This window comes from Anas platyrhynchos, chromosome 18 (assembly GCF_047663525.1).
Source record: "Anas platyrhynchos isolate ZD024472 breed Pekin duck chromosome 18, IASCAAS_PekinDuck_T2T, whole genome shotgun sequence".
In the NCBI taxonomy this organism is placed as follows: Eukaryota; Metazoa; Chordata; class Aves; order Anseriformes; family Anatidae; genus Anas; species Anas platyrhynchos.
In genome coordinates, this window is record NC_092604.1 from 10,242,791 (window position 1) to 10,267,530 (window position 24,740).

Below are 24,740 nucleotides of genomic sequence, written 5' to 3' on the forward strand. Positions count from 1 at the left end.
CACTGTTAGCACCTGATAATATTTACCAACTTAATTTGCCTATTTACCCACCAAATTCAGTACTAGGGAAGCATTTAAGCTCTCCAGTGCTCTGAAGATCACCACTAAACAGGTGGTGATCCTGAGGTGGCCGTAGTGGACTTAGCGGGGAGCGGTCCCACTGAAACACCAAAGTTACAGACAGCTTTACCAAAAGACAACCAGAGCAGGTCGCTACTACCAACCCAACTTTTTGTGTATTAAAACAAGAGCCTCAACCAAGTACCTTTAAGAGTTCAACTATCACTAAGGGTTAGCTTTAAGCAGCCCTTAAGGCAGGCCCAGTCAGAAAATCCACACACAGTGGTTAGCATTCAGAAGAACCCATGTAATGAAAATGCTGAAAGACAAACATGGAAACAATTCAAGTCCTAAGAAATCCCAATCTACTTTTATAAGATGCACCCTACAGCACCACTTCTGAATAGCACTGAAACCACAAAACACTATTCTGTCCATCAGTTATAAAGTCAAGAGGTCATAAGGTCTGTATGTCAGATTATATATATATATATATTTCAAAGACAAAGTTATTGATTAAAAAAAAAAAAATGAGGGAGATGAATAACTTTCTACAATGAGCTTTGCTTCCTCAGTATTTTTCTAGATATTTTAAGACATCATTTTTCAGGCTAGAAGGAGCCCAAACTCAAAATAGAGCTGAACAACACAGAACCGGTGGTACAGCCTTCTCCTGCCAGCACCACGAAGAACCATTTCATTTACTCAAAGGCAGAAACTTTTCCTCATGCAGCTAAGTGAGGCTGATCTGTTGCAGTTCTCCGAACAGATGTACTGGCCTTGATGTCCCCTTTCAAGTTTATTCTTTTCTAAATCAAGCCACCGAGGTCTCTCGTGGACATATGGTACACGGACATTATAGCTGCTGTTTTTCTTTCCAAATGTACTGGGATCTTCTGACCTGGGGTCACACCAGCATAAAGTTACCATCTGCCTGCTCCTGTTACATGATCAAAAAGGAGCGTTTCTGGCTCTTCTGCTACATCAAAACACCAAAGGTGGGTAGAATATTGCACTGCTTGCGGCGAGGGCTTGCTGTATCTCATCTGACCTTGAAACTCTGTCCAAAGTAGCAAAAGCAGCGACCAAACCGGGGTTGGAGGAGTGGGTGTAGCACGGTGCGGACAGCACAGCTCGGAAAAGTCCTGCAGCAGGTTTATCATCGGGGGGCTAAGTTAGCACTTACTCCCCAACCTTCCAGTAATTACCTCCAATATCCAAATAACCTCAGCGCACAAACACTGGGCAAAAATCAGAAGGAAGAGCTGTGACTCAAAGTAGTATTTCAGTACATCTCTGCTGGTGTCTCTGCTAAACGCTGCGCAGGATTTCTTGGTCCCTTCTAGAAACACAGGGTAAGAGAAAGTTTGAAAGCAAAGCCCGGGTAAAGTGAAACCAAACCAAAGCTGTTCCACTTACTGGTGGGTTATGTTCTCAGAGAGCAAACATTTTCATTTTTGATTAGATGAAGACTATAGACACAGTTTCATTTTGTTCACAGATAAACTTTCCTGTGAGGTCAGAACCGTCGAAGAAGCTTTACGAAAATCCTACCCACCAGCCTGGGACAGAGGCCTACTGCACGTTTTCTCAAAGACTATTAGAACTGAAAAACCACTGAGCAAAAGCAAGGATTACTCCAAAAAGTACCAGAGAAACAATTCATTTCTGTGCCTAACTTTTGAAAGAGATGCCTTTAGCTGAGATCTCTTCTGACATTTAAAAAAACAAATAAATCATTTGCAACATTTACAAAGCCAACCAAGTTCTAGTGCACTTTTAATCTGCTGTGATTTCCTGAGATTCTTGACCCCTTCTTAATTGGTGGGATGCCAACAGGTGAAAGGGCTGCTATACCCCTAACTCGGCCACTTTTAGCCTCTTGCACTTAAATCCATCACAGCACAGGATCAGCGCTTAACTGGCTATGAGAAACCACTAACCAAAAGTGCTGTAAACACACCGAACAAATTAACAAGGAACTATTTTATTCCCACCAGTTGTCACAACAGCACTATCCACAAAGTTTCCAAAGCAGGCTATTTTTTTTTCCAAGTAGTAGAACCCCTTTTGTAAAGATAATTGAAAACACTTGTCAGTGGCAATAGCATCACCATCAGCTGTGGTTCATCAATACCTACGAAATAAACTACTCAAAAAGGATGAAACACTTACATAGACCTTAAAAACAAACAAACAAACAACAAACATATCCAGGGCAAGAATGAGAAGCTTGTAGGACGTTAAAGAGCTACTTCCTTGTATTCCATGTTTAGCAGAATCACAGCCCAGGTTTTGAGTAATCTGATGCACGTGGAGTAATTTCATAAGAAACAATCACAGAAGATTCACCTTAAGCACGAAGGGAGAGCAAACAAAAGACTTCCATGAAGAACAGCATTTTTGTACCTGCACTATGCACTTCAGCAAACACATGCCACATCCATGTGGGTAAATCAAAATTAAACCAAGAGAAAAACCAGCTGAAACACCTTACCATGTTCGACGAAGACGTTACAGTGCGGGCCCCCATGCCTCGATGACTCCTTCTTCCCTGCTCCTTTGATAAAGTGCAGGGCGGGCAGACTTGGCCTCCTTTGGTCCCCAAGAACTTTTCCAGGCTGCTGCCCCATAAAGCAGCTATGGGCAGCCTTTCCCAGGACGAGAAGCTTCAGCAAAGTCCGTGACCCCCGATCTTCCAGGCTGGGAAGGAGCTCTGAAGGAGAATTCGCTTCAGGTGGGCGTGCTGGCTGCACTCACCACGTAATAAAGTCACTTGAGGCAAAGACCCAAGGCAAGCACGGCGTCTCCCAACGCTTTCGGTGACAGCAGCAAGGCTTCTTAGGTGGCTTGACGAAAACAAAAAAAAGGAAAGTTAAAGAGTTCCGATCCTAACAAGTGTCACCAAACAAGTGTCACCGAAGTTTCACGTCGCCGTCCGCGGCGTGTCTTCCACCGAGGGCAGCAGGGTCAGGTCACCTCACGCACGCCAGACCCCGCGTGTAGGCTCACCCCGGGCAGGAAACGCTCATTCCCCCCCCCAGCGACCAGCGTCGAGGCTCCTTTTTTTCCTTCTTCTTCTTCTTCTTCTTCGTTCTCCTTTTTTTCTTTTTCCTTTTCTTTCGCATAGCATTGAGCCGGCCAAGGCCAACCAGCCGGCACCCCCCCACCCACCACCCCAAAGGCTTCAGGCGGCCCGGCGGGGGCACCTCAGAGCCCGGCGGCCTCCGGCCTCCCCCGGCCTCGCCTCGCCTCCTGCCGTGCCTCTCCCTCGGGGCGAGCTGGGGGGGTGCCGGGGGGCCATGGAGGCCGTCGAAGCAGCTCTGGGCCCGCTCTCGGCTGCCTGCCCCCGGCCTTCCTCACGGGGAGGAGGAGGAGGAGGAGGAGCGGGGGCTGCAGCCGGGCTCCTGCAGGGAGGCTCCCGCACAGCACCCCCGGGAGGCCGAGCGGGGCCGGCTGCAGGAGGAAAGGAGGAGGAAGGGGAGGCTGACAGGAGGAAGGGGGACAAAGCTGAGGAGGGTGAGGGGGGAGAGACCCCCGGGAGAGGGGAGGGAGATGGCGGAACCCGCGGCCGGCAGGCGGTCACAGCCCCTTCCGGCCCCTCCTCCGCCATCGCCGCCGCCTCCCGCCCGCTGCCGGGCCCTGAGGGGGGGGCACGAGGCTGTGAGGAGAAATAGGGCTTGGATTGGGGAGAAAATGAGGGAAATGGGGGCTGTGAGGGAATAATGAGCGCTGAGGGGATGGGGAGCGAAGCCGTGAGGGGAATGGGGGTGCCACGGTGGGGTTTGAGGGGGTGCCCCCGCGTCCCTCAGGATGAGGGGGAGCTGAGGGGAACGGGGTGAAGGTGGAAAGGGCAGGTGGGAGAGGTGTTTGTTCATATTACAGCACGCAATGGTGCGAATTGAGGATTAAAGTTGGGCTCTTCCCCTACGCGGAGCACAGCCAAGGGCCCGGAGAGCTCACGGCACAGCCCTTGTCCCTGTTCGAGGCCACCCAAGTGGCTTCCTCCGCCTGTCAAGGAAAGCTGGCTGACCCTCGGACCACCTACAGCCCCCCTGCCATGAGGGATTTAAGACCCCAGGACAGCTCAGGACCCTGCGTTCCCCGCAGGGATGTGGAAGGATGAGGAGACCTCGACCTAGGCAGCTGCACGCCCCGCCAGCAGCTCCTCCGCAGGCAGGGAGCAGTCGTCCTGCCTGCACAAAGGACTTGGCTTCAGCGGATATGCAAAACTTGACACCGAAAACATCCACAGAGGCCACTGGAAGAGGCAATAAAACAAACACAATTTTATTTGTGCACCATTCTGTACCACGCCAGAGTTAAACCCCGCTTTGTTCAACCCGTTAGCTGTGCAGCACACGCGGTCCCCACGCTGCGGGGCACAGCCCGTGACGCCGGAGATGTTTTAGTTCCTCGTACATTCTCCGCTTCACCTTGGGAATAGAGGAGGGTTGAGGCAGCAGGATGAGGTCAGGGTGTCTTGGTCAAAGGTCTGCGTCTGCTCCCACTTGACAATGGGAGAACACACAAATGCAATTTCTGCAGTAGCCTCCTGCTCGGGGTAACCATCTGGCCACAGAGTGGCTTGTTTATACGGGCTCCTCCCTTGTGACAAATCCAAACACACTCCACATCTACGCCACACTCAAGGTCCCTGGCTGACATGTATTTTTCATCTTCCTGCAATAGCATTTGAAACATAGCCCTTCTTTCAGGCCTAAGGGATTCTCCACACCTCTGCTGCGCCCGCCTGCTCCTACATTGCTAATTCTCAGCCAGGAGACTGATCCCAAACCATTTTTATTGCATTTTCCCCTTAGTGACTCAAGTACCAATGGTGTTTGTGCTACACACGCAGCAGAGAGAAATTCTGCAACGTTGCCCTGAGACAAATCCAGGGGCACAGCCCCTCAGCAGAATTTCTCCAGGTTTATCTCAGTAATGGAGATCAGCTTTTCACGACGATGATCTATCTACTCAGCTCCAATGCATACCCGGGCTGATCCCACGGATTGAAGGAAAATGAAGAAACAGCTGTCTGTCAACACAGGCTGAGCAACCTGAGGGAAATTTCTTACTAGATTAGTCAGTACCCACCACTCCTTAACGAAAAAATTGCTCCCTTCTGAGCGCAACAGGAGCATTCTGGATAATCTCTATCAGGTACCGTGGTAGGACTGAAGCAGAGTGAAATCCAGAAGAAATTTCAGTACCTTTTCCATTTACCTTCCCTTACACGGGGGGTTGTTACATCCAACAGCTGCCGTGATATTTTCTCCATTTCCCCTGTAACAATATCTTAAACCACTTGACCGAATACCAAGCCTCACCACGTTAATTGCCAGTCCTCAGAAACCTGAGACAACCATTTCGAGACTGCCTTTCATCTCAGTGGGATTTCAGTATCTTCCAGGGTCTGCTCGAGGCTTTGTATTTATACCATTCACCTCACTTGAACAGCAAAACTGCACACAGATGATACAGAAGTAACATAATAGCAGCAGTAATTGGATTAATAATCCATTAGCACAGATTTGAAGTCCCAGTGGTTATTACTGGAAGCGAAGGGAGGGGTTGCCGTTCTTCATATTAGTTCATGAATCAACACTAGCACCAAGAAACAGGAAATTTATTTCTACAGATGAGTGATTTGTGCTCTCGTTTCTGCAGGCAACACTCACCAGCGAGGGAACTATTTACTAGCTCCACTTGCAAGCACATCTGTACTATGTATCAGCCCCGGAATAGGCAGCACAGGCAGGGGCTGTGGCTGGTTTATAAACAGGCTCGATGCTGGCAGACAGCAGTGACCAGAAATTGAATTGGTCTAAGCTGGTTTAGTGCGTACATGGGCATTCTGTGTATGTTAATTTTTCCCACCTGTTTCAGCTATGGTTTCGTTCCTAAACCACAGAAACCATAGTTCCTTCTTTTTCATCCCTCCTTCTTAGCTGCCTAGCAAAATCCCGCAGGCTATTTAAAGAACGCAAGAGGATGCTGCTTTTGCTGGAGTCCTCCTTTACATCTTGAGCACTTCCCATTTCAGAGGCATCTATACAGCTCGACCTGCCTATGCAGAGGGGCCCTGGCTTCCCCAGTCCTGTTTGCCAAACCTCCCCCAGTCCCCTCAACTCCCCACTCGTCTCTGGTGGGCAATGTAGAAGAGGCATTTGCCATACTGTGGGTCATGATTAGTACCTGAAGTCTCTGCATGGAAACTGTGAGCTCTGGCAGCACATCCCATCGCTAGAGAGGTGGATGAGCACTGGTCAATAGCTCTCAATATTTATCGAAGAGAAAAGCCACAAGGATTCAGTCAAATCATCAGTAAATGGCTGCTGGGCACGTCCTTCTATCAGGCACCTTTGAAACTGCTTAGGAAGTTTATCCCTCCCCAGCCAGTTTGTCATTCCCATCTCTTATCACTTGCTGGCTTGTGAAGCTACACTAGATGGGGTTGCAGGAACTGCCAACAAGCCCCTTGTTGAAGCTTTCTCACAGAATTTAGGTCTGGGCTTGGCACTGGCTGAATGTGCAGAGAGCAGCAATGACCTCTCGTGGCCATGGAGAAAACCGCCAGGACCCCCATTTCCCTACACAGATCAGAAGTGATCAATAAGCAAACCTTTCCTGCTTGTGCTCCTGTTCATAGGTTGAAAAACAAAACTGTCAGGAATCTGGGAGCACGTAACTGGATGAGTCCCACGTCCTTCCCTGTTTAACACATTCCTGAGGCCAAGATATCAGGAATGCTGCAGTGTGCAGATGAAGCAGTCTAGATCTAGCTCATTGTTTCTCAGGTTAATTATTCATTTATTGAGAATAAGCAGCCAAAGTTCATGCTGGGAAGACAGGATTAGCATGAGAAGCCTGGACATGGAGCATAGTTTTAAAAAGATGCTGCTGTGCAGAAAAAATAAGGAAAAACATACAAAGAAGGGAACTCATCTGTGCAGGCACATCTTGCTGCAGAGACACCAGCTCCTTTTTCCTGAGATTCACGTTATCAGAACCTGGCACTGTCTCACCTTGCAGGTCTGACAGCCCACAATTGAGAGCACTTCTACCACATTACTGACGGTGCTTTCAAGAGCCTCCTAACCCACCCCCAGATCCTTCCTGACCTGTTAGATGCCTGCAGAGAGGTTGCTGAAGGACAGAGGAACATTTTGCGTTCATCTAAGAGATCAGCAGAACCATTTCCAGGTATCAGATCTCTCTGGGAGGTGGTGCAGTACAGTCTCTTCATCTTTTTTTGCCCTTTACCTGGCATAGTTAAGTAGCAGAGACAAAAAGAGTGCTACTGGATGAAATACAGATAACTCAATAGCCTTCAAAAATGCTTTCAGAAAAGGGAACATCAGACACTATCTCATTGCCTGTACGTCCCCATAGATGCTTCACAGCAGAAACCCCAGTCTCCCCAAATAGTACTAAGATAAACAGCTGCTACACTACAGCAGAGGGATAGAAAAAAAAAAAAAAAAAAAAAAGGTATTTTTCTAATTGGAAGATGCAGAGACTGCTGAAGCTTTCGTTCTCTGTGCTGTTCCCATCCATGCTGATGCAGATAACGCTGGTAGCAGCTTTATATACAGACCCAAATATGTCACCATCAGGCTTTAGTCTTCAACCTTCCCAAGTCATCTTGAGGATGCAATTGTTCTCACATTTCCTAAGGAATCCTCGCAGAACTCAGAAATAACCAATTCCTGGATTTTGCATGGAATGTTCCACTGACACAGCCCCAGGAATTTAAGTACGATTTCACAGAGGCATCAAGGGCTAAAGTTTGAGTTTTGCAGCAGCAGAATGGATTACCCATGTCCTTGCTTGTCCTTAGCCACTGAGCTCCATAATGCTCTGCTAAGTGTTTAGGTAGCAGCGCTGGTGGCAGAGATCCAGCCCTTGTTATTTGGAAAGAAATGAAGCAAAGCTGCTGAAGATTACTACAAACATGATCTGAAGCTGCCACCTAGTGCTTACTCTGGACCACAGGCAGAGCAGTCTGCACCAGATGAAAAGCAAGGAAGGATATTTCTTGTTCCCAGGAAAAGAGTGAGCAATTTTTTTTCCTTTTGCCTGAGGCAAGCATGAGAACTTGAAACATTAAGATTAGATTCAGGGGGAATTGGGGTAGACTTTTTGATTTTTCATCCTTTTTAACAACTATAACATTGTAGTGCAAGCAGCTCTAATACAAAACAAATATATTTATAGACACACACAATATACATATAAAACCAACAGTTCTAATACAGCATCAGAGATCTGACAGGACATCAAAATAAAAGCATCACGTCCATTCTATACAGGGAAGGCAAGTGACAACATCTGGCTCAGCATGCCCACCTCTAACCAAGGTCCTCAGGCCAGTGTCCTGCTGGGCTCCCTGCCTCCCCCAGCCCTGACACAGCTGCACAACTCACCTTTCCACGGCATCTTGCAGTGAAGCAATGTTGAGAGAAAGCCACTGTGAACAGTGCCAGGCAATCTACTCACACACTTACCCTGCCTGGAAGACGTGCTGATGATGAAGGTCAAGTTCTGGTTTTAGGGATGAAGAGCAACGGTGGAAGGGGAGGCACCAGGACACTGCAACCATTCCAAATGTCCTGGCACAAGGAAACTTAAGCCAACTGTAGTTCTCTAGTTAGACCAAATTCATTCTGGAGGAGGATAAACCAATGCACACGTTCCTAAACAACTACCTCTGTTTCAAAAAAATTTATTGAAATACAAAATATTTAATAGAAAACAGTAACAGAGCCTCTTCAGAGGACGAGCTTGCCACATCAGGCATATAAAAGGGACTGGCAGGATGCACACAGACTGAGAAGACGCTGCTTGCCTATCGCTACCTGGGACATGCGGACAGCCACGTCCAGTCTCAAACCCTTGAGACATAAAAACCACGAATATCTAAACCCACAATGTGGTTAGATGCTCCTTTCCTCTAAGGACTTGTACTTTTTATTTTCTTTCTTTGAGACTGCAAAACTCTAAGTCAAAAGGACAAACTGACAGGTCTGCATTACGATAAAGAAAAATTAAAAACAATTTAAAAGCCTTTGGGAAGGAAGAAACCAATCACAAAACACATCCCTTCCTCTCTATTGTTCAACACTAAATTCAGGGGCACTAGACACAGCAACAAGGTATGTCCCCATTGTATCTGTGTCTTCATAAAGGTCAGATATGTACTGCTGTACTAAAAGGCTATTGTACTCCAGTACTTTTTAGTACTATGGTACTAAAAGGGCTCAGGAGGTATCCAAGGAGTTAAAATGAGCAATTTTGGTAATTTCTGAAGCATGGAATGAATGCCTGGGACTAAAACACTGAAAAAAAAAATACTGAGGATCAAAAGCTGCCATGGTGGGGCTTCAAATAACCGCTTCTGACACTATCCCTCCAGATCCAACAGCCTCTGCCGGGTTTCCAGAACAATCTCCTCCATCACCTCTGGTTTGAGAATATCCTTGATCTGGAGTGGAAAGAAGAGTAACATTGGCACCAAAGTACTACCATCGCACTCCAAGTTAACTTTGCCAGCCTACTATTTCACATAAAAACCATAAGAAATCAAAGGAGAATCTACTAACAACTCCCAACCTTTACTGAAGGCCATAAACCAGTATTTGGGAAGGGAAAAAACATCTTAACCAGAAGCAGAGTTCAAAAGAACACCCCATCTAGCTGCGTGTACTGCCACTGTGGATGAAAGAAAAAGCCACTTCAGATCTTAGCCATTTATGACAGGAGAACTGGTAATAACTGTCCTGGCAGAACCTACAAACTCACGGAGCAAAGGTGTGCAACAGCAAGAGCTCAAACTGAGGGAGCATTCAGCACGTGAAGAAGTGCTATAAACAGAAGGCCAGTCTCTGTATGATGCATGATGTTTGCTTTTTCACTTGTTCTCAAACTGCACCTTAGCCTCATGCAAACTCTAATGCAATGCTGTTTTCACAGGGATCACAGATGGTCCATAATCCTACCCAGCAAGAGATAAACAACACGTATCTAAAAATTAACTATTTCTCTATAGAAATAGGTGGGCTTTGCCAGAGCCAGAACCCTTCAAACTATTCCTGAAAATGTCCCAAGGCAATTTATGTCACGTGTAAGGGGGAAGTTCATATTATCACTCACTACAAAATCCTTTGGAAAGATAAAAAGCCCTACCACATAACTTATTAACTTCACAGCAACTGATGCAGCCTTTCCAATCCCTCCCCAGAGTGTGGAATAAAGTATACAACACTGGCTTTTGTACCTGATGAGAAAGGGATGCCTCATAGCAATACAGGATGCTGGTGTCAAAGAGCATCATCTTCTGAGTAGCCAGAGCCACAATGCAGTTTCGAAGCCGTGAGATCACCTCCCGGTCAGACAAGGGAACTGGCTGAGGAAGGACAGACAAAAAAAGAGATGAATACACAGGAAAATAATGCAAACCTACTGTAAAAACGTTTTGCCACAGATCTAAAACCCATTTCTTGAAAGCCTCAAGTTATTGATGTGCCTCTTGGACCACGTTGAACTAGCAAAGCACCATTGGTAGAACAAGGTTTGTCATCCTCCGTGTCCTCTCACCTCTAAGTTGGTGGTGAAGCCCCCTGCCTCTTCATCTTTCTGCTCAGTGGTTGGGTAGATCCAGATGAAACCGTTGTTGCCGAGGATCACGGATGCACCACAGGGCAAGTCATGGAAGTGAGTCTTCTGGCGTTTCACAAGGGAGGGCGAGACCTGAACGAGCACACCCTGGCCAAGCTGCAGAAGAGACCACAATACTCAGCCTGAGACATGAGCCACCATGAGTAACATCAAGTCACTGGCATGTACTCCATTTTTGGGCTAAGAACTGACCAGTTTTAGCATCCTTTCCTGTGAAACAGTGAATATAAAACCTGCCTGCCTCTGGGAGTGCTGGGAGGATTAGCTAATGCCTGTGCAGTCCTTTGAAGATGAAGAATACTCTAAGTGCTTAGCACAAATGTTAATAATATCTCGATCGTAACTAGACATCAACCATTCCTGCAGAAAAATGAGGACTGAGAGGCCCAATTTAGAAGAACACTTTCCCTCTTAATCCAGTCGCTGTCCTTCACCCTTTGTGCAATAAGCACACTTCGCTTTCATCTTTTAAGTGCTAATACCCTCGGTCTAGTAATCCTGACTGCAGCCTGCGCTCCAATGGCCCCTTGGCTTATTTCAATGCGCAAAACCAGAGATAAATGCCGACTGCATAAAGCCTAAAATAGAGCCCTGGAGTGAGAAACAAGTCACAGGGGCAATGACCTGCAGAAGAGGAACGATGAAGTTTGAGCCAGAAGATTTTTCTCCCTGGGTTTCAGCTCCCAAGCAGCTAGTGGGGGAAAACAGGACTCACAAGCCGTAACAGTGACAGCAACAGCTCAAAGCGCACGCTCTCTGCATTGGGGAACTCTGCTTTGTGCTCCAGCATGGGAGCTAAGCCTCTTCCTAACCTGCACAAATGGATTATAACACCTTGTTCTTCTCCAGAGCTTTTCTTAAATATCTCCCCAAAAGGCCGAATCGTGCTGTTACCTTGATATAAATCAAATAAGTTCTACTGACATGGATAGAGTTGTGTTATATTTAAGAAAGGCCTGGCCTTCTAACACAGGACCACTAGCCTAGCTGTAACTCTCTGATATGCTAAATGGTATTCACCATATCTGGTGAATAACCCTTCACCAGAGCTCTCCCCAAAGGGAGATCTCTTTTTTCCGCCCTTCTCATACCCCTCTTTTTGTAGCAAGCAGATACCATCAGATAAAAAGCTCTAAACTGCTGCCAATTCCAGCCAGTTACGCTGTTTGGTAAACTCTTCAAAGCCGAACTGAACAAAATTAGGCCAAGACCAAGTGCTTTTGAGCAACTTACCTTCCCGTATTTCAGACTCCGGGTGTGCAGCGATACAGCCCCATCAGAGAACACAGACTGGACCTCTGCCTGTCAGGGCCGGTCAAGGAAACAAGCTCCCCACTGCTGCTCAGTGCCAAGAGCAACCGGCTGCCCACAGCAGAGAGCTCTCTGTGTCAGCCAGGCTGGCCAAGGTCTAACTGTTCCCCCTGTGCCCCCTGACTCTTCTGTTTGAGTACAAGCAGTACAAGGATACACTGATGAGATCCCCTTCCTGCAGATAGTCCCTCATTGCAAGCTCGTCTTCTGCCGATCTCCTTCTCTGAAAAGAACAATTACAGAAAAGTTATACATCACTCAGAATTAGAGAACATTAATTAATACCTACACTGGGGGGGGACCATCTCTTTAGGATGCTGTGAAAAACACAATCACCAAGGGAACTCAGGTAAAATGGTCAGCACACCTTTAAATCATGGAAGTGTTTATATCCAAATAACCCTAAAAGTTGAAGTTTATTAGAGCACTGCAGACTCTCCTGCAGGCACAAAAAAAAACAACACTACTCGTGTGCTAACTGTGGGAAGGGCTCCAGAGCTTCCTGCTGAGAAAACAGAAGAAGACAGGGCTCTGGCACGTCTCTGCACAAACTGCACTCACCAGTTCCCCACCAGGTAAATTCATAGATGACAGCAACAAGACTGAATCTAGCCTGGAATTGGTTTCCACTTTCCATCGTTTCTGCTGAACCTGGAAAAGAAAAGTTCTATTGCTGTACACTCAGAAAATGAGAAAAGTCTTCAGTGCCTGACAGCTTCACACCGAAAGGCCACGAGCAACGACGTGACCACAACATCCCACCCCAGGGCCTGCACAAGTGCTTCCACCAGCACTGAGACGAGCAGGAGCTGAGACAGCACCGCAGCTTAATTTTAGCTTCACCTTTTTGAAAAAGCACATGCTAACAGTGCTTCTGTAACCAAATATATTCTTCTCTGTTCTCAGTATGGGTTTTATTCAGTTTTTTTTAGACTGAAGGAGCATCACATCCAACCCTGCAGCACTCAGCTGTCCCGCAGCGCCAGGCACCACAACGCCCAGACAGCAGCACGCTTTTAGGAGCTCCCTAAAACCGCGCCTGCAGGCTTTACCTCCGTGATCCTGCCAACCACGATGTCGCCGACTTCACCGTTGTACCTGGCGGGGGCACAGACAGCAGTTTATTCATTATTAATCCCATCTTTCCCCACAGCAACCACCCACACCTTGCCTCCCGCACCACCCACGCCGTAGCCAAGCCTGAGGCGCTCACCTGGTCTTCAGCGCCTTGACGCACACCAGCTTGTTCACCCTCTCCACAGCACCGGCCACCGAGGCGATCAGCTTCTCCTCATCCACGTAGGTGCCATGGCCCCTGTGGAGGGAGTGGGCACCTGAAGACAGCCCCGCACCAGCCACCCCTCACCTCCCCGCCGCTTCCCCCGCCTCCCCACCTCATGTAGCCCGTGTCCGTGGTGATGGTGTCCCCCGGCGCCACCAGGTGCTTCTCCTCGCCCCGCGACCCGCTCGGCGCCACCACCTTGCGGGCCACCGGCAGCCTCATGGTGACCGCCGCCATCTTGGGAACGGGCGGCGCGGCGGCAGCTCCCCCTTCCACACGCGCCTTCCGGCCGCCATCTTGGCTGCTGGCAGAAAGCGGCGCGCCTGAGGCGTGGGCGCCGCCATCTTGAGTGAGGGCCGCCGTGAATGGAGAGGGGGGGTAGCGTCAGGTGTGGCGCCGCCTTCGTGCCGGGCGGCCATTTTGTTTGCTGGCACGACCGGGAGGCGAGGGCTTCACTGCGTTGGGATCGAAGGGGAGAGGGCGGCCATGTTTAGTGCGGGCAGGGCGCCTTCACCGCTGTGCCAGGCCCCTGAGGTGCTGAGGCGAGGGGGGGGGCAGGCCCAGCATGGAGAGCAGGGCCCCCAGGCTCTTAATTTCTGCTTATGTGTATGTGTACATGCAAATTATTTCCCATTTTTTCAGAGACGATGCTGTTATCGTCTCCCAAGGTGAAATAAAGGCGCCAGGAACAGCTCCTCACACCACAACCGTGGAGGTGCTGAGCACTGACAGCCCCCAAGTGAAAGCCTTGGCTTAAGCGAGGGCTGAAGGATTCACCCCTGGCAGCGCTGCTCTAGCATTAAATAACACAATTGTGTGGAATTTTAACGCATTTCCTTCAAATGCCAGTTAGAGTCTCAGAGCTGCTGTGAAAATACAGAGAAGCCAGGGCTGACCTTCCTTGAATGCTTCGCTTCCTCAGGACCAAAATCAAATATTTCAAGCAAGGCTTGCACCTGTAGCCTGTATCAGCTGAAATACAACTATCATTTCAGAGAAGATTTTAAAAGATATCAACAGTTTTTCTTCTAAACAGACTGTAAAGTGGAGGCAGCCCAACTAGTGCCACCCCATCTGTTACCAGCACGGACACATCCCTTCTCTTTCGACCCGCAGAAGGGTTTTTGTTTCCCGGAGCCGACCTTTCCTCTTCTCAGTGCCTGGTCTAACACCCAGTGCTACATCTTTTTTGCCACTTAATTCCCTCACGTTATTTGAAACTTAACTCTTCCTGCCCACTACGTTCTTCCACCCAGCACGGAGCAAAAATAAAGCCCTCCAAACTATCCATCTTCTAAATGATAAATGTTCCAAGTAATTTTTATTTAGAATACAAGAGAGAGGTACAAATGTATTTACACTGTGTACATATACAATCAAATAATATATAATATCAAAGTTTTGTAAATAATGTTTTACATAAATATTTACAAAGTTAAAGTGACAGTTTTTTTCTTTTTCCTTTTTTTTTTTTTTTTTTTTTTTCCGGAAGTAAAACACAGTTTGTGAGAACTTTATACACCTTAGACTTATAATTAATATTAGAATACCTTCTTTCAAGCCTTATGATACACGGCTCCTCTCGCATGTGGCAGGACTCCAGAGGGCGCTTAGAGCTGTCCTTGGGGACGGAGCTGGCCCAGGGACGGGATTTCTGTCCCCAGAGGGCAGCAGAAGGAAACCCGAAATGTTCCCTCGGGGCTGCAGGGAGCGAGGGGCAGCGATGCTGGAGCAGCACCCCACAAAACCTGCCCGTGGCTGGGCATTGCCGGTGGGCACATAGCGCTGGGGGTGTCCCTTGGCTTGTCCCCTTCACCACGGCACCCCAACCCCATCACCATGGGCTGGAGGAAGGCAGGCAGCGGGGCTGAACGCAGCTTTGGGGGGGAACACGGCTGTTTGCTGAATCAGGGCTCCCCAGGAGGGAAATCTGTCCCTTGGGAAGGGCCAGCAGAGAGAAAGCTGATGGCTCCAGCAGGGCCGTGCCACGTCTCTCTGCTGGCCGCTTGCTGGGACAGTGACAAGGGGCACAAACATTTTTTTCTTTGTCAAATTATCTGTAAAACCCAGGTGTGATTCATCCAGGCATGGCCTCGAGGCTGCCCTCCTGTCGTGCACCAGCAAATCCACCAGACACCGTGCCCTGTGTGTTGAGGCACCATCCCCTGTCCCCTGTCCCCCTGCCAGCCCCGGGGACAAGCAGCTCACCCTCGGGGAGCACCCCACGCACCCGGCGATGCTCCTAAATTCAAGCAGCTCACCACGCAAAGCAGCCCTGCCTCTGCCCCCCCCAGCTCTGCCGAGGGCTCCCGACTTCTTGCATGTCTCACCACCAGTCTTTTGCCCGTTGGCAGCGGCTTTCCAAAACCCCCCGCCGCCGTGCCGGGGGCTCACAGCACCATGGTGGGGATGTGATGGGCCAGGGAGGCGGGATGGGGCACGGGCAGGGCAGGGGAGTGAGCCTGCAGGGAGGCGTTGGGGGGCCGGTGACGGGCGCTTTTCTGGTGTGCCCGCAGCCCGGCGAGCTGGGAGTAGGCACTTTGGCAAACCTGGCACTTGTAGGGCCGCTCGCCGGTGTGCAAGCGGACGTGGTTGCGGAGGGTGGAGGACTGGCTGAAGCGGCGGTTGCAGAAGCGGCACACGAAGGGCTTGTCCAGGGTGTGGATGCGCATGTGGGAGCGCAGGTTGCTGCGGGAGTTGAAGCCGCGGTGGCAGATGACGCAGCGCATGCGCCCGGTGGTGCTGGCCCCCGTCTCCACCGTGTGGAAATCCTCTGGGGACGACAGATGCAGCGGTCAGGCGCTGCCCTCTCGGGCTCACCCCCATTCCCGAGCTGCCCACGGCACTGGCTGCCCTAAATCACCGCCCCGTGTGCCCTCGCTGGCTCTCCCCTGCCTGCTGTGGATGCCCATGGGCAGACACAACCAGCCCTGGCACGGCAGGATCTCAGGCTGGTGTTTGTGGATTTGGGATGGGGACAGAGCTGGGAGCAGGCTGACCCCAATTAAGGTGAGGGGGATGCTCAGGCTGACCCATCACCCCTGCAGAAAGGATTTCACATGGGATGCGCTTTCCCCTTCCTTTGGCTACCTCTCATTTCTCCTGCACCTACGTGGCCAAAGCAGCCAGGAGCAGAGAGCAGGAGTGACGGGAGGGTGACGGGGAGCTGCCAGCAGTGACCTGCCTCAGTCCCAGCTTCACCCCGTGCCCTGCTGGGCTCTGACCCTGCTCACACAGAGCGGGGAGCATGGAGGGGCTCGGCTCCGAGCCCAGCACCCCAAAAGGACCCGCTGCCTGCCCATAAATGAGCACCCTGGGGAACCACTGAAACAGGCAGAGTGAAAGCCCAGGGAAGGAACAGCCTGCGCTGGTGATTTGGATAAAAAACAGTTTGTGCTGCTAAATGCAGGGCAGAAAAATAAATGACTGCATCCCAGCCTCTTGCAGTGCGTCAGGGCTCCTTCCTCCCTGCCCAGCAGTCACTGGTCGCAGCACCAGCACCAGCCAGGGACAAGTCAGCACAGAGAGGGTCCCCAAATCCCAGGGACCTGCCCCAGCTGCATGGCTCTGTCCTGGGGGAGACAGGTGCTGCGTTACAGCCGAGGCAGATCAGCCTCTCCCAGGAAGATCGTGGGGCTAGGGAGAGCTGCGTGGGGTTGTGTGCCCAGCACGGGGCGTGCTGTGCTCCTCTGTGGTCCCCGTGTTTGTCCCCTGAGAGCTGAGGGGGTCCCTGCCCCACACCCTCAGAGCTGGGGATGGGGCAAGCAGAGAACGAGACGGATGCCGTGCCCGTGTGTGTGTGCGATGTTACTCACCATGCTTGTTCTTCTTCTGCTCCTCTTCCAGCCCCGGCACGCCCGGGATGCCCAGGAAGGTGTTGTGGGAGTTCCCGTACCAGACCAGCAGCTCCTGATCCGGAGGAATCATCTGGAGACAGACAAACAGACGGGGCTGTCGGGATGGGGCGGCTCTACCCGCATCCTCGGCCAGTCGCTGCAGACCCCGCTGGCCGTCCCCCACCCCTAAAACATCCCGCTGACATCAGGTCCTGCCGGAGGTCCTGGGAGGAAGGTGACAATTGGTGACCTGGCAGCGACAGAGCACGGCCCCTGTGGGTCCCTGCAGCTCAGGGAGGTGAGGGTGCAGCGGCACGGGGAAATAGTTCTGTTCCCTGGAGCGAGCAGCCAGCAAACAGCGCCCAACCTCGCCACGCAAAGCAGCCATGGCTGGGAGCACGGATGCGCTCACACCAGAGCAAATCCGCAAGGCAGCACCAATAACAAATAACCCTAAAAAAATTGTATTTTTTTCCCTTGCAGGTTCCTAGTGCTGAGAAACTGATTTAGAAACAGCCCGCTGTTGCACAGGTCAGCTTTCGATATGCAGAGTGATTCAAGAAAAGCATCATTTCCACGAAACACAGATCTGAGATCACCAGAGCACTGAAAATGTGCCTCATTTGAAGCACCAGGAAGCAGTGGCAATTGGGTTCCATATCCTTAAGCCTCCCTCTGCGTAAGGACCTCACTGGGGCTGCAGGGCGAGAGGCTGAGAAGGAGAAGCCGATACCGCTTCCCCTCCCAAATTCGTGCTGTTTCTCTGCATCATTTTCTCTTAACAGAAAGTTAATTATTTTAAATATAAACAAATAAAATATTGCTGGAAGGATAAAGTATATGTGCGTGGTCTGCTGTTGCACATGCCAGCAGCTCATCCGCATGCACACACCCCAAAATAATTTAAATTACCCCCGAAGAACCTCGTGGCCTTCAGATAGAAGGCCAAAGCTCAAGGCCCTCACCCTATTTTTCGGTATTTTCCTGTATTGTACTTTCCAACTTGGAATTGCTGAGGAAGAGGATGGGAAAAGCAAACCAGCGAGTAAGGGCAGGAACAAGCAAAACCGCATGAAAATACAAACGCTGGATGGTGAGGAAGGCACTCAGTAAGCCCAATATTTTGGCAGGCAGGTGGAAAAGGAATCCTAAGAGTCACCATGCTGGGGTCCTGGCACAGCGGGGCCGGACTGCTCGCTGGTGCTGGGTTGGGAAATGGGGGAACCACCGGGGCTGGTGGGGCTCGGGGGGTGACGGTGCCCTTGCAGGCGCCTGCTGCTGGCCGAGGGCACCACCAGGAGCAGGAGACGTTCACCTGCCCTGCCCCGATGAGGTCTCGGTGCTGGGTTTGCAGCGGGGCGAGGTGGGTGCCAGGGGGGACACGAGGCTGCCAGGGCAGGGGGCTCGCTCCCGTCTGAGTCGCTGCGTTTGTGCGACACCGAGCTAGGGGATTAGCAAGCAGGGAGAGCCACAACAGGAAAAATTTCTGCAGCCCCTCAAACTGCCACCCAGCTCCTCAGCCCCTCGGTGCTCCCCTTCCCCACTCCCTCACCAAGAAAGCCCCAGCCCCAGCCCCTTCCCCTCCCCATGTGGCACCAGAGCCAGGCACGGGCACCTCTCATGCCCACGTTCCCATCACGCAGGGTTCAGCTCTCCACATCTCAACTTCACCGCCTGCGCTGAGGGAATTCAACTCATCTGCTCCGGTGCCCAATGCTCCAGCCTGGGGGCGAGCGAGCCCGTGGATTTGATATCGCTGTGCAATAACCCTCTGCTCGCACCACCCAAATACTCATCTCACCTGCCCCACTGCCCTGCATAGGGAAGCCTGCAAGGGCTGACACACAGCCGCACCCCGAGCTACATCCCTCAAGATCTAATGAAAAAAAAAAAGCAGTTGTGCTTTTTTTAAGCGCACCACACCAGGCACAGCTGCCCACAAGAATATCAGCTCTTAAAGCCGGGCGCAGCTAAAAGCCTGCAAAGGGAACCCCAGGATGAGGAGAGCAGCACGGAGATGCTCAGGGCTCCTGCTCGCAGACCCCGGTGAGACACGCACTCTCCCGCAGCAGCAGCGGAGCTGTTCTTCCCTCACCCCACTCCTCGCCTTCCCCATCCCACGGCACCGATCCCAATCCCTGGTGCTGGCTCAGTGCAGGACTGGCCGTGGTCCTGCCCCACAGCCCTCCTGCTCCTCTGTCAGCCACCGCAGGAGCCCAAAGGATCAGTGGAGCTGCCCTTGCCTACGGTGCCCGCGGGTGCTTGCGCTCTTCCCAGCCGCGCTCCCTCTCCCCGCAGCAACAGGAGCTGTCCCCTCGCACCGCTCTAAACCCGGGTAGCTGCCCGCTGACATCTCCCCGAGCTCCTCCTGCAATAGGATCATTTTATGGGGACGTTGCGCACAAGCAGGGCTGGTGCCCACCACGATGCTGCTGGTATGTACGGGCACGGGGACGATGCTGCTGTGGTAGCTGGGTGCTTGCCTCCATCCCAGCACCCGCAGCTTTCACCCTGCACCCTGGGGTGTCCCCGGGACCCAGCGCCTGCCCGCACGTTGTACAGAAGCGTGAGGATGAGCTGGGCAGGATGAGGCCGGTGCCCACAGCAGGATGCCCGAGGCATGGCTGCAGCAGCAGCGGTGCCACTCCCTGCCCAGATCCCACAGCCCTGTCCTCCTCCTGCTCCATTTGCACCCGGAGCCGCTGCGACCCCCGGGTGAAAGCTGCGGAGCCAAGCACAGCCAGCACCTGGCTCCGGGCACTCACAGAACCCCCAGATTTTTCCCTGCTGCACTGAAGCAGGTTCTACACGCACAAAAATCCCATTTTTCAAGACAGCATCAAAACCCTGCTCCTGCCCAAAGCCCCATCTGAGCCAGAATCGCAGCTCTTTTCACATTTTATGCCCCAAAACGAGCTTGGGCAGTGTTTGCTCTCCCCGTGCTCAGCACACCTCACCCCATGAGCCCACCAGAAGGGAACAGAGAAGAGAAGGGTGCTTCCCTGCCTCCCTGAAGCTTGCACAATGACATTTCCCCAAGGGTCTGGGTGCCCTGCGCTCCCACGGGTGCTCCAGCAGCAGCCCCACAGACAAGGGAAGGGACCTGCAGAGGTGGCTTCCCAGCGCCCCGCTCCCCTCCTGCAGCTCCCCGTTGCCTCCCGACCCCGCGTACCTCGATGGCCTTGTAGAAGATGCTGTTCCCGATCTGCACCACCTCCAGGTTCTGCTCCTGCTCGTTCCGGGCACATTTGATGTAGGTCATCCAGCTGCGGTGGTCCTCCTGGCTGGCATCGATGAAGTACCGCACCGTGCCGTCCTCATTGAAGACCTGGGGGGGGACACACACAACGCTCGGTGGTCCAAGCCCCTCCACACAGGGATCACAGCGCTGGGGGATGCTCTGGGATCACGTCCCCGGCTGGGGACAAGCCCCAAAGCAGCACGGCCTCGGGGCTGAGACCCTGCAGGCAGCCAGGAGCTGCTGCCTCTGGACAGGAGGTGCCTGAACCCTTCCTGATTGTGGTGCTGGGTGGGCACGGCTGGTTCTCTGCCTGGCTCCTTGCCTCAGTGCCCCTTCTCGGCGGAGCCCAGCCCCGATGGGGCTGCTCAGCACCCTGCTACCACCTCGGGGGGAACGGGGTCCCTGCCGGAGCTGGCCCTGTAGGAGGATGTGTTGTGGGGTGGCAAAAAATGCGAGGCGAGCTTCTACTCTGCATGAAATAATAATAATCATCGGTGCAAACCTGGCACTGGGTGAAACCAAAACACTGAGCAAAACCCTTTCTGCTAACAGTGATGTCCTGGCAGCTCGGATCACCCCAAAACCCATGGAGCAACCACACCGGGGCTGGGACAAAGCAGGGGATGGGCAGAGCCGGTTTCACCCACGGTGCACGCTGCAGGGAGCCTCCAGCCGGGCGTTTCACCCCAAACGGGGCAGGGCAGGGCAGGATGTGACCCCGCAGCGTGCGACACGAGCAACGGGGGCTTGGGGATGCTCCGAGGGCGGGCTGCAGGAGCCTCGCACCCACCCGCAGCCCCACGGGTCTCCTAAAGCAGCCTGCCCTGGGGACAGCCGGGGGAAACTGAGGCACGCCGAGCTGAGGACAAAGCCCCCCGGGGGCTGTTACCTCCCACATGAGGTTGTTGTTCTTGCACAGGTCCACGTGCTCGGGCGAGATGACCCTGCCCGTGAAGGGCCCCATCTCCGTGCCCGCCTTGATCCACGTCTTGGAGAAGATGCCGAGCCCTTCGCCGGGGATGGAGCTCTGCGCGATGATCACCTCCGACGGCAGCACCAGACTGGACAGCTTCTGCACCTCTGAGGACGGCGGCGAGAGGGGTCGCTGAGGGACCGGCCGCTGCCTCCCCCCGCACCCCAATGCGCCCCGGGGTCCCCCCATCCCCACCGGGGTCCCCCCATCCCCACCGCGCTCCCCCCCCTCCGAGCCCGGCTGCGCTGTCCCCGGGCCGGGGCCGGGGAGGGGGGCGCGGGGACCCCGGGCTGGCACCCCCAAAGCGCTGCTTTGTGCCGGGGCCGGGGCTTTTAAAGAGCCGGGAGGGATCCTACAAAGCGCTACAAGGTTCCCCTCCAGGGCATTGAGCCGGTACCTGGGAATAGCGGCCCGGGCCGGGCGAGGGAGCGGGGCTGAGAAAGGGGGTTAAATGGTGTCTATTTCGGCCCATCCAGCAATTTGTCATGCCGTTAAAGTGATCTGCATTCATTAAACTCAAGTAGAAAGAAATTGCTAATTCTAAATTCATTAGTCCTTTAGGAATGCTGTAGCGGTACATTGTGCCTGAATGGCGCGGGGGCTTGTTTAAAAGGGCCCAGGAATTCCTCTTACAAAATGGGGAGATGAGATGGTTGACATATCGTGAATGGAAATGGAATTAGCCTTCACGGTAAATTAAGAGAGGAACAGAAATCCGAGAGGGAGGTGGGGGGAAAGGGAGCCGGGACGAGAGAAAAGACATTGTGCGGGGCCCTGAATGCGGCCGGGGGCGGCTCGGGGGAAAGCAGCGGCCCCGACCCCCCCTCCCCTACCCCCGCTCAGCCCCACGGCCGAGGTGGGAACTTTCTCGGGTCAAACCCGAGTCAAAAAGCGGCCGGCGGCGAAGCCCCGACGGCGGCGGCGGCGGCGGGGGCCGGGCACTCACCTCCGGAGAAGGACTGAGCCAGGACCTCGGCCGTGAAAGCGGTTTTGGGGCCGCTCTTCTCCTCGAAGAGCTGCTCGCCCAGCACGTTCCTCCAGCGGCCGTAGAGGAAGCTGTGCAGGATGTCCGACGTGATCACCTCGGCCAGGGCCAGCCCCTGCGGCTTCAGCCCGGGTTTGAGCACCAGGGCTTCGGCGGGCAGCACCGAGCCCATCATGGGGGCGAGGAGGCGGCCGGGCTCCGTGCGGCTCGGCGGCTCCCGCCCGGCTATATATGAGCTTCATTGACCCTCCTAATTGGTTATTAATGACCTCCCTGACGTTTGCCGGAGAGACTGGGGCTGCCGGAGCGAGGCGAGCCGTCGGAGCCCCCCTCCCCTCCAGCCCTCCCCTCCCCGGGGGTGGGGTGGCTGGAGGGAGGGACACGGCGCTCACACACTCACACACACACACACACACACATATACACACGGACACGCTCACACACACACGGACACGCTCACACACACGCACATACAAAGCACACACCTATAAATTCATACACGGACACGCAGACACACGGACACACACGCGTGCGCACCGATGCGCACCCCTGTGCGCCCATACGCACCCCTATACCCACACACACACACGTACACACACACACACACCCCGGATTGCCCCCCAAAAGCCCCCCAAAAGCCGGGAGCAGGACCGGACCTCGCCGTCGGGCACGGCTCGATTCGGTTCTGTTCACTCCGGTTCCTCCCCGGCTGCTCCCAGCCGCTGCCGGCGCTCGTTTTACGCGCAAAACTCGGTGTTTTGGGGCCGCGGCTCCACACAACGAAATCCGCGCCCCCGATGCCCCCAGACTCGGTTTCTCGGTGCTGTTTGGTCCCTCTCGGCCCCGGCCAACGGGCAGAGCCCCGAGGATCGGTCCCGACCCCCCCCCCCCGAGTGGGTCCCGGGGAGCTGCGGCCACCCGCACCCCCGGCTCGGCACCGGCGGCCCCGCTGCGCCTTTGGGGAGCGACCCTCGTGGGGGTCCGCGGTGCCCGGTGCCAGCCCTAATACTGCGGGCCGGGACCCCTCTGTGCCCCCCCTAAAAAAAAATCGGGGATTGGTCCCCAAAGCCGAAGCGGGGACAGCCCAGCCGACACCCAAACGCGTGTCCTGGGGGGGATTTGGGGAACCTTGTGCCGCGGGATAGGGGCTGCAGACCCCGGCCCTGTCCCCTCCCCGGCCCGGGTGCGGCTGCAGCATCACCGGGGCTCGGCCCCCGCAGCACCCCCATCTCTGCACCCCAAAATATTCCCCGGCCCAGCCGCGGGGCTCACACTGCCACCCCCTCTCTGCCAGCCCTTGGGCACCTCGCAGCCCCCGGGGGGGTCCCCACAACCACGACCCTCCCTTCCCCGAGGGCCCGCGGCTTTGCTGGCTCAGCAAAGGGTTAATCTTCGCTGGATTTAAACCCAATCCTGCTGTGTCGGAGCTTAGAGCCCTCTCCTCAGCCTTGTTCTTTTGATTTTCATGGGGACAAGGGGCTGCAAAGGGCTGGGCCGGGAGGTGGGGGGAGAAGAGGACGGGCCCCCAAATTCCTCAAGCACTCAGAGCCCGGCTCCCGCACCCCAAACCCAGGGAGAGGGCGAGGCACGGCCGCCCCCAGCCCCTCCGGGACCCCACAGCCTCCGCACCCCAGGGCCCCTAGCAGCCCCCCCGGCGGGCATTTTATAGGGTGAGCCCCTCGGGCGGCTTCTCCCTTTGCTGGGCGTTGCGAAAGCGATCTTACAGCCCAGGTGCAGCCGCTTATTCCTATCAACCCACCCAAGAAAAGGTGCAAACGGCAGGAATCAACCCAAATTTTTGGTTACCGGGGGCGTTTGCTCGGAGAGGGACAGCGCTCTTCCTAGACAGGGAGGGTTAATAACCCGCCAGGGACTGGTTCGGGTTTTCATGGACGTAAAAATAAGTTTATTTCGGTTTTCTGCATTTTGAGCGTAGCGAGCCGCCAGCCCGCATCCCAGGCTCGCTCCGCAACGCATCAGGTGGAAGCTCCCAGCACACGGAGCGCTCCGGCTGCTGAGAGCCGGCCCCGCGGACCCCGTTTATTTTTTTTTTCCAGGAACCACATCAACCCTCAAATTGTCCCGTGATGAAATATATATATATATATAATAAAATAAAATAATAATAATAGCAACAAAAAAAATAGATGCCCGTAAAACCCCGCGGCTCCCGTGCGCGCTGCGCTGCCGCCCCGCTCCCGGCCGCGCTGGGGGGTGCGGGGGGGCTCGGGGAGGGTGGCGATGGAAAAAGGTGGGAAAAAAAAAATCCTCCCGTTTTGTGAGGGGCTTTAAATATCCCCAGCTGTTTCCCAAACCTCCTTCCCAGTCGTAGGAAGGTGCTTTGCCCCCCCCCCCCTCCCCTTCTCGTT

General features: G+C 53.5%; 3 protein-coding genes across 4 annotated transcripts in view; all 3 read right to left on the minus strand.

Annotated features, from left to right (window-relative positions):
• The window catches only part of ABL1 (ABL proto-oncogene 1, non-receptor tyrosine kinase), a 65,994-nt gene extending 62,347 nt beyond the window's left edge, over positions 1 to 3,647 (minus strand). Inside the window, exons 1-2 of one of the 2 annotated variants that reach the window (XM_027471158.3) lie at positions 3,073 to 3,647; positions 2,558 to 2,909 (exon numbers count right to left, since the gene is read on the minus strand). In XM_027471158.3, coding sequence (XP_027326959.1) covers positions 2,558 to 2,693 — 136 coding nt within the window. In that variant the 5' untranslated portion in view covers positions 2,694 to 2,909; positions 3,073 to 3,647. Of the gene's footprint in view, positions 1 to 2,557 lie in introns of both variants that reach the window. The other variant, XM_027471157.3, reaches the window with a different exon arrangement.
• A 5,128-nt stretch (positions 3,648 to 8,775) lies between these two features.
• Positions 8,776 to 13,636, minus strand: EXOSC2 (exosome component 2). The gene is made up of 9 exons (XM_005013293.6): positions 13,449 to 13,636; positions 13,268 to 13,369; positions 13,107 to 13,152; positions 12,616 to 12,705; positions 12,212 to 12,277; positions 11,977 to 12,045; positions 10,663 to 10,839; positions 10,343 to 10,471; positions 8,776 to 9,550 (listed from the first exon to the last, which is right to left on the minus strand). Exons 1-9 carry the CDS (start codon positions 13,571 to 13,573, stop codon positions 9,470 to 9,472), a joined length of 885 nt encoding a protein of 294 aa, XP_005013350.2. The 5' UTR covers positions 13,574 to 13,636; the 3' UTR covers positions 8,776 to 9,469.
• On the minus strand, positions 13,591 to 24,009 carry PRDM12 (PR/SET domain 12). Its single transcript, XM_027471160.3, has 5 exons — positions 22,333 to 24,009; positions 21,303 to 21,493; positions 20,345 to 20,500; positions 17,152 to 17,263; positions 13,591 to 16,109 (listed from the first exon to the last, which is right to left on the minus strand). Exons 1-5 carry the CDS (start codon positions 22,544 to 22,546, stop codon positions 15,727 to 15,729), a joined length of 1,056 nt encoding a protein of 351 aa, XP_027326961.1. The 5' UTR covers positions 22,547 to 24,009; the 3' UTR covers positions 13,591 to 15,726.
• Between the last annotated feature and the right edge of the window lie 731 nt (positions 24,010 to 24,740).

Excerpts from the sequence above, each read along its gene's own strand:
- EXOSC2 (XM_005013293.6), bottom strand. The coding sequence starts at position 13,573 with ATGGCGGCGGTCACCATGAGGCTGCCGGTGGCCCGCAAGGTGGTGGCG. Across the intron at positions 13,153-13,267 it reads GTCAAGGCGCTGAAGACCAG|GTACAACGGTGAAGTCGGCG; the intron begins GTGAGCGCCTCA and ends TGCCCCCGCCAG. Across the intron at positions 12,046-12,211 it reads AGGAAGGGGATCTCATCAGT|GCAGAGGTCCAGTCTGTGTT; the intron begins GTATCCTTGTAC and ends CGGCCCTGACAG.
- PRDM12 (XM_027471160.3), bottom strand. The coding sequence starts at position 22,546 with ATGATGGGCTCGGTGCTGCCCGCCGAAGCCCTGGTGCTCAAACCCGGG. Across the intron at positions 21,494-22,332 it reads GGCTCAGTCCTTCTCCGGAG|AGGTGCAGAAGCTGTCCAGT; the intron begins GTGAGTGCCCGG and ends CGCCGTCCTCAG. Across the intron at positions 20,501-21,302 it reads ACAACAACCTCATGTGGGAG|GTCTTCAATGAGGACGGCAC; the intron begins GTAACAGCCCCC and ends GTCCCCCCCCAG.